Source organism: Xyrauchen texanus, chromosome 9 (genome assembly GCF_025860055.1).
Source record: "Xyrauchen texanus isolate HMW12.3.18 chromosome 9, RBS_HiC_50CHRs, whole genome shotgun sequence".
In the NCBI taxonomy this organism is placed as follows: Eukaryota; Metazoa; Chordata; class Actinopteri; order Cypriniformes; family Catostomidae; genus Xyrauchen; species Xyrauchen texanus.
This window is the reverse complement of record NC_068284.1, coordinates 7775589-7790507: the sequence shown is the minus strand read 5'-3', so window position 1 is coordinate 7790507 and position 14919 is coordinate 7775589. Positions and strand designations below refer to the sequence as shown.

Here is a 14919-nt window from a genome sequence, read left to right as displayed (position 1 = left end):
GAACGCTAAGCATAGAAAGGGTCGGTGTCGCGGCAAAATTGAGACCGCTGCGAACCAATCTAGGTGCTGGACGCTTGTCAAGATACACTTGTGCGTGAGCATTTTGAACGGGAGTTTGAGCAGCGCTCGATTGAAAACTCGCAGGTCCAAGATTGGTCGTAAGCCGCCGTCTTTCTTGGGTACAATGAAGTAAGGGCTGTAGAAACCCTTCTTCATTTTGGTTGGAAGGACAGGCTCTATCGCGTCTTTGAGTAAAAGAATAGCGATCTCCGCACGCAGGAATTTGGCATGTTGGCCGTGCACTGCGGTAAAGCGGACACCCGTGAAAGGGGGCGGGGGCCTGGCAAACTGAATTGCGTAACCGAGTCGGATGGTCCGGGCCAGCCAGCGAGACGGGTTGGGAAGTGAAAGCCATGCATCCAATCTCCATGCTAGGGGCACCAAAGGGACGGTTATTTTTGATGTACCTGGCGGGGCTTCGCAACGGGGTGGAGCAGGTAGTACGCCGTCGGGAGGCGCGGACGCGTCCCGAGGCCTGGTGCTGAGAAAAGACTCAAAGCACTTACCTTGCTCCGAACATCCGGCAGGGGGCGGGTTGGTGACTGGCTGGCCGGGGAACAGTCGTGGGGCTGAAGGCTGTTCTGGGGCCGCGTCCAGCGTGCCGGGACTGTTGAGATCTGGGGCAGAGTGCCGTGAGAACGGCATTTGCGGGCCAGATGACCCAGAGACAAAGGAAATAGCTCTTTTATTCAGAATTTGGGTACCGCTGCCCCGGTTAAGGGGAGCGGCAAAAGAAAAGTTTTTAAAGGAAAATTCTCCTCCCGGCCCTCCACCGGGGGACGGAGTGGTCTTACCATCTCCGGAGCTAACGTCTTGGGCTCTGAGTCATCTGTCTCAGGAGCTCCTAGGAGCCTTCCGGGGGGCGTCTGCTTCCTGCGGAGCGCTCGATGCATGGGCTGAGAGCTGGGCCCAGGTTGAGGCGGAGCAGCTTGTCGTTTCCTCGCAGGGGGACGCCCTCGGTGAGCAGACGGGGCAGGGCCCGGGGCGGCAGGTTTGCGGCGGTGCAGGATATGTGATATCGCCTCCGTCTGTTTCTTCACCGCGGAGAACTGCTGGGTGAAGTCCTCGACGGTGTCGCCGAAGAGACCGAACTGGGAGACTGGGGCGTCGAGAAAGTGAAGCTTGTCGGTCTCACGCATCTCGACCAGGTTCAGCCATAGGTGTCGTTCCTGGACCACAAGGCTGGCCATCGCCTGCCCAAGTGACTGCGCCGTGACCTTCGTGGCTCTGAGGGCGAGGTCGGTCGCTGAGCGCAGTTCCTGCAGCACTTCGGGATCAGGGCTACCCACGTGCAGTTCTTTGAGCGCCTTGGCCTGGTGGACTTGCAGGAGGGCCATGGCGTGCAGGGCGGAAGTGGCAGTTCCGGCAAGGATGTTGTCATAGGTGGTAGGGTTTCCGGGGCATAGATGGAGCGCAACAGCCCTATCCACCGGGGGGATCGTCGCGTACCCGTGGGCCGCTCCGCCGTCGAGGGTAGCGAGATCAGATGAGCGTGTGGCTTTGTGATGTCGTGGGGTGAACGGTGCCGTCCACGGTGACGTCAGCTCATTGTGCACTTCCGGGAAAAACGGGACCGGGGGGGGGGCGGCTGTGAGTGGCGTTGGGACCCCAGGAACCAGTCATCCAACCGCGATGGCTGTGGGGAGGACGGGGGATTCCAGTCCAAGCCCACGCTGGCGGCGGCCCGGGAAAGCATGTCGGACATCTGAGCTTCAGCCTCGGCTTGGGCGTGCTGGCTCCGATGCAGCGGCGAGCTCATCCACCTCTAGCTCTAGAGGATAGGCAAGCTGGCTGTGAGGCGAGCTGCTGTTGCCTCGAGCACGGACGGGACTCAACGAGCGTGCCAGGGGACGGGTGGTCCGAGGGGGGTACCCGACGGTGCCGCACCCGCTGCCATCCCCGAATCGCTTCCAGCGCCACTCGCACCGTCCTCAATCCCGTGGGAAGAAGGAGCAATGCGAGAGGCGGCTGGAGTGGCTTGCTTATGGTTGTAAGCGAGCCGCGACCGCAACGTTGTCATGGTCATGTTCTCGCAGTGAGAACCACTCACAAACGCAGCCTCGGTGTGATCGCTGCCCAGACACACGAGACAACGCCTGTGGCCATCTGAAGCAGAGAGTACTCTACCGCATCCAGGAACTACACAGGGGTGGAAAGGCATCTTTACAAAGACGCGTCCTGAAAAGGACGTTCAACGCCGCTGTGTATTTGCTCTTTTAGAGAAAATTACTCTTTTAAAGAAAATCACTCTTTTAAAACTCGTCTGAGTTTTTTATACTGCGCTGTCGAAGCGTCCAGGGGCAATATGCACTGCCGTGCAAAACTGCATAACATCCAGAGTCAGAAGGTGAAATGCCACAACTGGTTCTTCCCATACAGGTCAAAACTGAACCGTTCAGGCAATGGAAGGAAAAATGTGTTTACTGAGATTAAGCGAGTACAATTCAACTGTTTATGCGATTTTAACTTGGCAGCCCCCATGTAGAATAAAACAGCTTTTATCAGGTTTCTGATATGATTAGAGCATTCATTTTAATATGAGTACTCGTGATTTCCTACATATATTGCAAAATTACAATTTATGACTTTAGGAGTTTTTTTTTATGAGAAAAAAATGTATGTTCTTATGGTCTTGACAAAGACACAAAAACGTTTGGTTTTAGTAACTAAATGCAGTATGTGTAACATATTCTTTACCTGTCCTGGGACAAAAATTACCCTAAGATAATATAGAGGGGCTAGAGTTTCAGAAGAGATCTCAATATGAACTCAAACATGTGTCTATTTTAATTTCTTCTAAGGAATCTTAGCATCTGAAACAAAGCATAAAATATCATACTAAGTAACTTTGTGCATTTAATTATCAATGGTGAAACAAACAAAACATTTTTGTAGTGAAATAATATTGAAAAACTAAGCTAAAGTGTACTTTTGAGGGCTTCCGTCTTAGCGTAAGAAAAAATGTGGATGTCAAAAAGATGGTTAAGGTTGTCTGTATTCAGTGTGAGCGAGACAGCACTGGATTCAAAAGATCACAGTACATCCAGTGGAGATGTATATGACCCTCCATATAAAACACATAAAACAACAAAATATGACAGCATATCCATACACTGGCAATGACAGGGGTTAAATAATTAACAGAAATTCATGTTTTGTGAGCCTGTACTAATAATAAATGAAATTGTAATGATTAAATTGAGCAGAATGTGTCCGTTATTCTTTACAAAATCAGGTTACATGCACATGTGAACATACATAAAATAATTATTGATAGAAATGTGAATTTTGCCCACCTGATACACTGGATCATCCATCTCATCCTCAAGAATGCTCTGTGTCAGCCATCGAGACAAACAGGCATAATTGGGAGCATATTGGTAGAGAAGACATTAGAGGTAAACCAACAGAAACAAGTAAAACATGAGAGATATTATGAATAAATGCTTACTTTATATTATTAATCTTTAAAGGTTTTGGTGCAATGTTATTGTCAACATCGCCTAATATTTTCTCTTCATACATATTCTTATAATAAAATACAAAAAATAATCAGAAAAGCTGTTAACTACTGGCATGAAGCATTCTGACACTGTGACCAGAAAGAGTTCAATTCAGGCTCATGTTGTTGTCATCTACCTGATAGACAGCTGGATCACAGTGTTTGTCCTTCTGAGTCTTTTTCTGTGACTCCTCCCTCTGTTTGATGTCATAGACCAGGGTAAACAGGTCACGCAGTTCCAGTATGACTGGCTCTGCCTACAGTAGGAAGACAACTGACGTTATGATGAACAAAGGCAGTTTTAACCATCAAGAGAACAAACTGAATGTTTTTGAATTTATGAAAGTTTAGACCAAAACCACAAACCGAATGGCTTGTTTTGATTGCCACAAATTTGTGGTTTCCTTTCTTTCCACACACGAAGCCGAAGGCGCGATGGTCCCTCGTATCTTTGGCAATATAGGAGACTTCATGCACAGAGTGTTGTTGTTGTAATACCTGTGGATTTATAATGTTATCACTTCATCATACTGATTGGTAATAGTTATTAAAACAAGTCCATATTTGTTACTTATATTTTCATTCATTAAGTGATCTGCATTTTTAAGCCATATTTTCAGATTTTTGCCTTGTATGTGTATATATATATATATATATATATATATATATATATATATATATATATTCCTTAAGTTTTCTTTAGTTGGTCTTATAAAGGTCTTAAAAAGTGAATTTAGCTTCATAAAACATGCATATATATATATATATGCATGTTTTATGAATCTAAATTCACTTTTTAAGACCTTTTATAAGACCAACTAAAGAAAATTTAAGGAATCAGTTGAAGGGAACAAAATACATCAATATATTCTCTAAATGTCTAGGGAGCATAATTTGTTTTTCTTTAGTACTGCCCTTTAGAAGCTATTTGACGTAACAGATCCTCACATATATTCCACAAGACAAAATAGTATCTGAATTTACACACATGATCCTGTTCAGAAGTTTATATTCTCTTGTTTTTTAATGGTGTGTTTCTATCTCGATAATCAATTACTATTGATTATTACAAAAGCCACAAACAATTACTGATGCTCAAGAAGGCAGCACAAGAAGATCAAAGGGGTGCAAACTTTTGAAAAGGATGATTTGTGTAAATCAGAGTACATTTTGTGTTATGGGGAGACATATATACAATGGGAACAGGCTGAAGCCTTTTCTCTCTTTTTTCCCACATAAAGTGAAAATCTTTATAAAAATCTACCAGCCGCACATGGAAGAAGCGCCGTGGTAGGTCCTACCCGGAGGGGAGGAACACTATTGCACGGCAACCGATGGCAGGGGAGGACCCTGCCAAAGGGAGACACGTATTTGCCCTCAGGGAAACCGTACCGTAGAAAATATGACACAAGGTGTTACCACAGGTAACCAGCACAATCTCACCTCGTGAGAGTACTCCGGCCGAATTCCAGGCAGGTGTTGCTGACAGGGAACGCCTGCAGGTCACGAACCATCTTTATGGATGTAAGCACAGTCAGGAGGGCAGTCTTCAATGAGACAGCCTTTAGTTTAACTTACTCCAGGGGCTCAAACAGGGCACTCCGCAGGCCCAGCAGGACCACGGAGAGATCCCATGAGGGAATGAGGAGGGAACTCACCAGGGTGGGCTGTCGCGAGGAGCGCGAGTTCCGAGAATGAAGTCAGGGTGGGCCAGTACAGCACCACGAGGTTGACCTCTTCCTCATTCTCCCTGACCTTGCACAAGGTCTGTGCAAGCAGGCTCACTAGGGTTAACGTATATTTGCTCAGCCACCGGGGCCAGTTGTGTGCCAGCGCATCTGTGCCGAGGGGAGCCTCGGTCAGAGAATACCAGAGAGGGAAGTGGGAGGATTCCCACGAAGCAAACAGGTCTACATTTGCTTTACAGAATTGACTACAAATCAGCTGGACCATCTGGGGGTGGAGTCTCCACTCTCCCCTGAGTGTCACCTACCATGAAAGCGCGTCTGCTGTAAAGTTGATGTCGCCCGGGATGTGAGTGTTCTGCAATGTCTTCAGTCGCTGCTGACTCCAGAGGAGGAGACAGTGGGCGAGATGCGACATGCAACGTGAGCTTAAGCCAACTTGGGAGTTTATATGCGCTACCATCACCATGTTGTCTGTCCGGACCAACATGTGCTTGCCCTGGATCAACAGCCGAAGCCTCCGCAGAGCCAGCAATACCTCCAGCAACTGAGACAGTTGATATACCAACGCAGTCGCGACCCTGTCCAGAAGCCTGCGGCTGTGTGCCTGTTGCACATGGCGCCCAGCCTAACTTGGAGGCAACTGTCATAACAACGACATGCTGGACACTTGCTGTAAGAGAACCCCTGCCCGCAAAAATGCAAGGTCTGTTCAAGGGCTGAACATGTGGCGGCATATCGGCATGATGGCCACACGATGTGAGCTGCAGCACCATGCCCATCTCGGGACTCGAGTCAGAAGCCAGTGCTGGAGCGGTCTCATATTCATCAACCCGAGAGGCGTGACCACCGCTGAGGACACCATATGCCCCAGGAGCCTCTGAAACTGTTTCAGTGGGGCCGCAGTTCTCCACCTGAATGACTTAAGGCAGCTCAGCACCAACTGCGTGTGCTCATCCGAGAGGCGCGCTATCATAGAGACCGAGTCTAACTCCATCCCGAAAAAAGAGATTCTCTGTACCGGGAAGAGCTTGCCCTTTTCGCAGTTGACTCGAAGCCCCAACTGGCTGAGGTGCCAGGTAAACTGAATCGCATAGCCAAGTTGGATCGTCCTGGCCAACCAGTGCGACGGACCAAAACAAAACAAAAGAGAACAAAGATTCTCCTCCCGGCCTCTTCCTCCCTAGGTCATCCGTCTCAGGAACGCTTGAGGCATTCCTGGGTCTCTTAGAGCCAGACCATGAGATGGGGGGCATCAGCCTCCAGCGGGGGGCTCCACGTCAGGGCCAAGTGGTTGTCTTGGGCTGTGGCAGAGCCACCTGGGTTGCAGCCACTGGGGGATGCCCTCGGTGGTGAGCAGACTGGGTGCGGGACCTTGAACCGCACCAGGGGAGGATGTGTTGGATGGCCTCCTTCTGCTTCTTCACTGCTGAAACTGCTGGGCAAAGTCCTCAAAGGTGTCGCCGAATAGGCCGATCTGGGAGATGGGAAGTGGACCTTGTTGGCATCCTTCATCTCAACCAGATTAAGCCATAGATGGTGCTCCTGGACCACCAAGGTGGACATCGCCTTCTCGGGTTCCCGCACCATGACCTCCGTTGCCCGGAGTGTGAGATCGGTTGCCTAGTGCAGCTCCTGCATCTCTTCGGAGTCAGAACTGCCTACGTGCAGCTCTTTCAGTGCCTTGGCCTGGTGTACTTGCAGGAGGGCTATGGCATACAGGGCAGAGGCAGCCTGTCCAGCTCCACTGTAAGCTTTGGCCGGCAGAGTCGACGTAGACTTAGAGGCCCTGGGCTATTCCACCAGGTGGCTGCGTTTTGCCAGCACAAGTGCACCGCAACCACCTTATCCACCTGAGGAATCTCTGTATACCCCCTGGCCACCCCACCATTGAGGGTAGTGAGAGCAGAAGAACCCAGAAGTCAGGTCTGGGCAGTAACAGGTGCCAGCCATGACTTTGTGAGTGCCTCGCGCACCTCCGGGAAGAATGGAACTGGGGCAGGGCATGACCGTGTCACCATCAAGCCACGAGGGCTCAGGGCAGAGTGGAGGGTTCCACTCTAGCCTGACATTCTTGGCAGCCCATGCAAGTGTGACGGTCAGTTCCAGTCGGCCTCAGACTGGGCGACCACACCTGAAGGTGGGAGCCTAGTCGAGTCCTCAGTATCTGACTGTGCCAACCCGATGCTGCGATCGAGAGCTCATACTTCTCTGAAAGAGACATTAAACTTGCTGCCTGTCTTATCCCAGAACTCAACCAGGGCAAACGAGCATACTGGGGAATGGGAGGTCCGTGGGGGATTACCCAGTTGAGCCACTCCCATTGAGGTCTCCAAATCGCCCCCAGCGCTAACCGACCCAGCCTTGTACCATAGGTAGAAGGACCAGGGTAGGGAGCGGCTGGGGTGGCTTTCCCCCGGAAGAAGGAAAGCTGTGATGGCAACATTGCCATGGTCATGTTCTTGCAGTGAGAACATGAACCATCCATGAACGCTGTCTCAACGTGACTATGATAATTAGAAAATAGTGATATGGATCTTAACCCCACTGAGCATTTGTGGGATCATTGCAAATTAGCAATTTAGCATGATTACTCAAGGATAAGGTGTTGGAGTGATGGCTGCTGATTTGTCTAGATTTGATCAAAAATGACTTTTTTCAAATAGCGATTGTGCTGTTTATTTACATCAGTAATGTCCTGACTATATTTTGTGATCAATAGAATGCTACTTTGGAGAATTAAAGTACCGATTTCCTTACAAAACAACAAAATAGGTACCTTATTCCAAACGTTTGGCCACCAGTGTATACATAACTGATTTTCTTGAAAATAGGCAATATCTTGGAATGGCGAGAAGTTGAAAGTAGATAGTTGAAGAAAATAACCATAATTGCTTGCTGGGCTGATTGTGTGTGTGTGTGTGTGTGTGTGTGTGTGTGTGTGTGTGTGTGTGTGTGTGTGTGTGTGTGTGTGTGTGTCTAATGAGTATAAAGCATGAAATAACAGCAGAGAGAGCACTAATGGTAACAGAGGATAATAATGATCATTATCTCTACAGTGCCATTGCCAAAAAAGCATTTGATATCAAATGTTTACAAGTCGCTTATTTACAAGTACTCCAGAAAGCTTTTTACAATGTGAAAGCTGCTGAAGACACGAAAGCTGCATCCACTACATTATGCAACATATTATTGCGCTTCAATAGTGGGGTTTCCCTTTACTTCAGACTTTGAGGTTCCCCTGACACACCTAGCAGATATGCATTCTTCAAAAACATATAAGAATGGCACTTATGCGTTAACATGGACACATAAACCATGCTCTCCCACAGAAGCTGTGTGTGTCAAAGCACTTTCCCTTAACAGCATTTAATCCCTATTAACAGTTGCATTCACATATACATTACATTTCAGAATGCTGCTTTCTGTAAAACCCCAGAATAAGCAGTTTACTAAAGTGCATGTAAACATGGTCAAAGTGTAGACAGAATTAAGGATATACTGTATATGGTATAAAAGATATAGAAGCTTCAGCAAGGTCAAATTATGTCCACAATGAACAGCAAACTAACAAGAAACCATGATTCTAACCACAGGTAAAGAGATTTAAGATGCAGTTTGGGAATGTTTATTGGAACTATGTTTTCAGGAAACACCAATCCGTTGAACTATGTTGGTAACAATGGAACTTGGGACCATAGTTGGTTAACAATGCTTTTGAGAAATGCACCCCTTGATGAGACAGCAAACCCCAAGTCCATGTGTGAGCACCCTCAAAAGCTGATTTACAGGTATCTGTGGTTGGCAAATGCAGTTGTAAAAGGGATTGCCATGCCATTTGAATTTTGATGAGATTGGAACGTGATGCTGAGGAGACTAAATCGCAAATGAAGACATTGCTATTACTATATTAATACAGTCTAACAGCGTCGTCACTTGTAAGATACTGGAAAAGTGAATTTTTGGTTTCCATTTGAAATTTGGCAGGCATTGCACATTCACGATAAATAAACACAAATACACGATTTGCGACTGCATTTAAAATGTCACAATATATGCATAAACATTTTTTTTTAAATGTTTTTTTTAATATAATTTGAAATTAATTTAGAAACTAGTCCTCGGTAAAACTTCCATAAGGAGTGTGGCTGAGCTGCTCCTCTCATTTCATATGTGAAGAGGTTAGACAATTAAAACAGAGGTCATTTGCATATAATGTCTGTTAATTCTTATAAAACATTTACATCAAGAAATCTTAAAGGTATAGTATCAGCCTTTACTGTAAATTGTTGGAAAATGGTTATGTGAATCTGCAGTGCAAGAAAACTTTGTGGACTCCAAATAAATAAAAAAATAAATGCCACATACAGGTGAAACTCGAAAAATTAGAATATCGTGCAAAAGTTCATTAATTTCAGTAATTCAACTTAAAAGGTGAAACTAATATATTATATAGACTCATTACAAGCAAAGTAAGATATTTCAAGCCTTTATTTGATATAATTTTTATGATTATGGCTTACAGCTTATGAAAACCCCAAATTCAGAATCTCAGAAAATTAGAATATTGTGAAAAGGTTCAGTATTGTAGGCTCAAAGTGTCACACTCTAATCAGCTAAACACCTGCAAAGGGTTCCTGAGCCTTTAAATGGTCTCTCAGTCTGGTTCAGTTGAATTCACAATCATGGGGAAGACTGCTGACCTGACAGTTGTGCAGAAAACCATCATTGACACCCTCCACAAGGAGGGAAAGCCTCAAAAGGTAATTGCAAAAGAAGTTGGATGTTCTCAAAGTGCTGTATCAAAGCACATTAATAGAAAGTTAAGTGGAAGGGAAAAGTGTGGAAGAAAAAGGTGCACAAGCAGCAGGGATGACCGTAGCCTAGAGAGGATTGTCAGGAAAAGGCCATTCAAATGTGTGGGGGAGCTTCACAAGGAGTGGACTGAGGCTGGAGTTACTGCATCAAGAGCCACTTGCACACAGACCGGTCCTGGACAATGGACTTCAAATGTCAGAAGCGTCTTACCTGAGCTAAAGAAAAAAAGAACTGGTCTGTTGCTCAGTGGTCCAAAGTCCTCTTTTCTGATGAGAGCAAATTTTGCATCTCATTTGGAAACCAAGGTCCCAGAGTCTGGAGGAAGAATGGAGAGGCACACAATCCAAGATGCTTGAAGTCCAGTGTGAAGTTTCCACAGTCTGTGTTGGTTTGGGGAGCCATGTCATCGGCTGGTGTTGGTCCACTGTGCTTTATTAAGTCCAGAGTCAACGCAGCCGTCTACCGGGACATTTTAGAGCACTTCATGCTTCCTTCAGCAGACAAGCTTTATGGAGATGCTGACTTCATTTTCCAGCAGGACTTGGCACCTGCCCACACTGCCAAAATTACCAAAACCTGGTTCAATGACCATGGTATTACTGTGCTTGATTGGCCAGCAAATTCGCTTGACCTGAACCCCATAGAGAATCTATGGGGCATTGCCAAGAGAAAGATGAGAGACATGAGACCAAACAATGCAGAAGAGCTGAAGGCCGCTATTGAAGCATCTTGGTCTTCCATAACACCTCAGCAGTGCCACAGGCTGATAGCATCCATGCCACGCAGCATTGAGGCAGTAATTAATGCAAAAGGGGCCCAAACCAAGTACTGAGTACATATGCATGATTACACTTTTCAGAGGGCCGACATTTCTGTATTTAAAATCCTTTTTGTTTATTGATTTCATGTAATATTCTAATTTTCTGAGATTCTGAATTTGGGGTTTTCATAAGCTGTAAGCCATAATCATCAAAATTATATCAAATAAAGACTTGAAATATCTTACTTTGCTTGTAATGAGTCTATATAATATATTAGTTTCACCTTTTAAGTTGAATTACTGAAATTAATGAACTTTTGCATGATATTCTAATTTTTCGAGTTTCACCTGTAGTATAACCTATTTAAAAGTGCACGTATATACCACTCAAATGAATTGCATCTTCCACTCACCCCTGATCTTTCATCATAAATCTTGATTCCTCCGAAGGACACAGTCAAGAAAATTCTCTGTTTGTGTTTCCCTTTTGACCGTGCAGAGGTAGCAATTCCCTGTAGCAGTAAAAAGAGAAAATAGGATGAGGAGAAATTCACCTTTTCTATATTTGTTTTGGGAAATCAGAAAAAAATGGTGGAATGGTGGATGAATGGATGGACTCATATTTTATAGGATATGTTAAAATTATTTCTTGTATCCCAGCTTAATTTGGAAAGACAAATAGAAAGCCATTTGTAGGTTGATTTCCCCAAAAAGTGTAATACTGTTGCACTTTTTAAACATTACTGTTTATTTGAGTGATCCATCACTGCAACATTGGCTTGACCAATGGTATGATTTTGTAGGACTATCTATATGTACAACCAAAGAGTTTTCTAGAATCTGTTTGAAAACAGTGATTATTTGTGCAGTTCCATTTGGTGACACCAGTAGCTCAGAAATTACACTTTTCAGATTCAATCAGAATCAGAATCAGAATCAGCTTTATTGCCAAGTATGCTTACACATACAAGGAATTTGTCTTGGTGACAGAAGCTTCCAGTGTACAACAATACAAACAATAGCAAAAACAGCAGAAAGACATAGGTAATTAAAAACAATGAAAGCATCTGCAGAAAAGGTAGTGAATTATGAAGAGGTTGATGTAGTTTGAATGGGGGAATGGTTGCAAATGTTACATAACTGACACCTTTTCTGTTCAACATCACTTTTTAGGGTCGCTTTTGTTCCTTTACATTTAGCACTACAAAAGACTCTGCAGAGCTGTGTCTAGATTGCTGACTGCTAATGTTCTTAGACTTTGATTGCAGAATAGAAATAGATCTTGCTGACAGAATCCTTTGAAGAAGAATTTTCATTGTCTTGGCTTTTTGTCAAATAATGAGAAGCAATTCTTAGCACGTTGCTTGGTCACTTGAAGTATGTTTGATCTCCTGACATCTTTCTTAAGTAAATGCTTAACAGCTTAACTATAATGCACACACACACACACACACACACACACACACACACACACACACACACACACACACACACACACACACACACACAGCTAGCAATGTCAGCAGCCTGTGTTCAACCTCAATGAGCTGTCAAATCCATTTGAGCACTGACTCGAGAATAAAGGGAGAAGCGATGCTGAGATGGACATTTCCTGAAGGCTGTGGATAAGTAGATTAATATTCCATGGCTTTGTGGGAATGCTATTGGAAATCCATTCTTCTTCATTCTAACCTGGTCGAGACCTGGTATTGTATTGAAGAACCTGAGATCTGAAACAAATTGCTCTGTCTAGAAAATTATAGGATTTGAAACTACTTTCTTGATACTATCAGAGGACACTGTATTAAATGACAAAGTCCTCTTTCTGGTAACAGATTCTTGCAAAAGGTTTTTACACAGATTAAAATATTACATTAATTCCTTATTTTACAAAATACCACTATTCACAACAAAACACATAAAGCCTAGTGTAGACTACAGAACTCCAGCTCGTCTTCTTTGATGTTTTGAGTCAGCAACTGGTCCATAACAAGAAGTCTCAGATCTCACGACCAATGGTCTTGTAGTGTGCGCACTCCAGAGACATGCCCCGACAAGTCACAGAAGCTTTCACAGATTTCAAACCAGCCTGATATCTAGAATTCTTGTCATTGTCACAAACTGCCCTTTGTTTTCCCTTTACTCATGGACTTCATTTCCCAGGATGCACCTTTGTTGATTACCCTCACCTACCCTCCATCTTCCACAGCTGTTTCCTGTTCCATCATCATCCTTCTGTGTATTTATACCCTCTGGTTTCCTTCCCTCATGGTCGGTTCTAGTTAGTTTGTCTGTTTGTTTGTTAACATGTTAATTTAAATGTTACATTCATATTTACCAGCAAACTGTTGTGATGTTTGATTTGACCTTTTCTCAAGTGTTTTATTTTCATCTTTATGTCTTCGTCATCTTCTGAGTTACATTAATAAATTAGTCTGCATTTAGATCCACACTCTCCCGTCTTGTCTCTCCCATCAACTTTACAGTTGTCAGAAATGCAAATTGCAAAAATGGGCCAGAACCATGCTTTAATGTTTGTTGACATGTGTAACAGTATAAAGATGGGCAAGAATGCGGCAGGAACTGGCTGAACAGTAAACGTAAAGTTTAAATTAGAAACTCAACATAAAACAAACATAAACATAAGGACACACATGCAACGTGGCTGCGTGCGTCTCTCTCCCGAACTGGCATCTGTCCTGGACTGGAGTACTACAACACTGGCTTCCGGTCAGCAGCCGTATGCGCATTCACGAGAGGCCATTGTTCACGCGGTCTCATGTGATGTAATCCAGTGGCGGCCCGTGCATTTTAAGTCTAGGCCTTCAGTGCGATTCATGCCATTAAGAAAACACAGTTTCACAATTACAGCTTTTCTCAATCGCTTTGTCCAATTTTTTGAAACGGGCTTAACATTCTCTAAACTGTAAGTGCAATTGTCACAACTGTTTTTTGGAACATCACCACTGTATTGCATGTCTGCAAAATGTAGTTCCCCTTTTGTCACTCACTTAACATTGTGTAGACCTTGTAGTGACAGTAGGGGTCGATCTTGACAGCCCGATCACCTCGGATCAATGTATAAAAGGGAGCTGGAATTCGGATTCATTCAAATTGTTTCTTCGGAGCTGAGCAGCGAGCTGAATACTACTGCTGTTCCATTCACCTCTCCAAAAGTTTATGACAATTGTACTTACACTTTTGCACATACTTACTCTTGGGCATAGGTGGAGCGCAACAGCCCTATCCACCTGGGGAATCGCAACAGCCCTATCTACCTGGGGGATCGCGTGTATCGTGGCGTGCTCTGCCGTCGAGGGTAGCGAGAGCGGATGAGCGAGTGGCGCTATGACGAATGGAGAAGGGTGCTCTCCACGATGATGCCAGCTCATCGTGCACTTCCAGGAAAAACGGAACCGGGGGGCTGTGAGCGGCGCCCGGACCCCAGGAACCAGTCATCCAGCCGTGATGGCTGTGGGGAGGATGCAGGGTTCCAATCCAGCCCCACGCTAGCAGCGGCCCGGGAAAGCATGTTGGTCATCTGCACGTCGGCCTCAGCCGGGGCGTGCTGGCCCGAAAGAGGCAGCCCAGGGGAGTCCTCAGCGTCAGATGCTGCACTCTCCGATGCAGCGGCGAGCTTATACGAGCTCATCTGCTTCGAGCTCGAGAGGATAGGCAGACTAGCTGTGAGGCGAGCCGCTGTTTCCTCGAGCACGGACGGGAGTCAACGACCGTGCCGGGGGGCCGGGTGGTCCGAGGGGGCGTACCTGGCGGAGCTGCACCCGCTGCCATCCCCGGATCGCTTCCAGCGCCAGCCGCATCGTCGTCAATCCCGTGGGAAGAAGGAGCAATTCGGGGGGGGTGGCTGGAAGCAAGTGTTGAAAGCAAGCCGCGACCACAACGTTGTCATGGTCATGCTCTCGCAGTGAGAGCATGAACCATCCACAAACGCAGCCTCGGTGTGAGCGCTGCCCAGACACACGAGACAACGCCTGTGGCTGTCTGAAGCGGAGAGCACTCTCGCTGCTCGGCTACCGCATCCAGGAACAACACAGGGGCGGAAAGACATCTTTATAAAGACGTGTCCTGAAAAG

The 14919-nt window shown here is 45.7% G+C and overlaps 1 protein-coding gene across 1 annotated transcript in view; it reads right to left on the bottom strand.

Moving 5' to 3' along the window:
- Positions 1-14919, bottom strand: part of LOC127649012 (disabled homolog 1-like) — a 51785-nt gene that overhangs the window by 28471 nt on the left and 8395 nt on the right. Inside the window, exons 4-7 of the mRNA XM_052133896.1 lie at positions 11239-11337; positions 3929-4060; positions 3700-3819; positions 3357-3395 (exon numbers count right to left, since the gene is read on the bottom strand). Coding sequence (XP_051989856.1) covers positions 3357-3395; positions 3700-3819; positions 3929-4060; positions 11239-11337 — 390 coding nt within the window. The remainder of the gene's footprint in view (positions 1-3356; positions 3396-3699; positions 3820-3928; positions 4061-11238; positions 11338-14919) is intronic.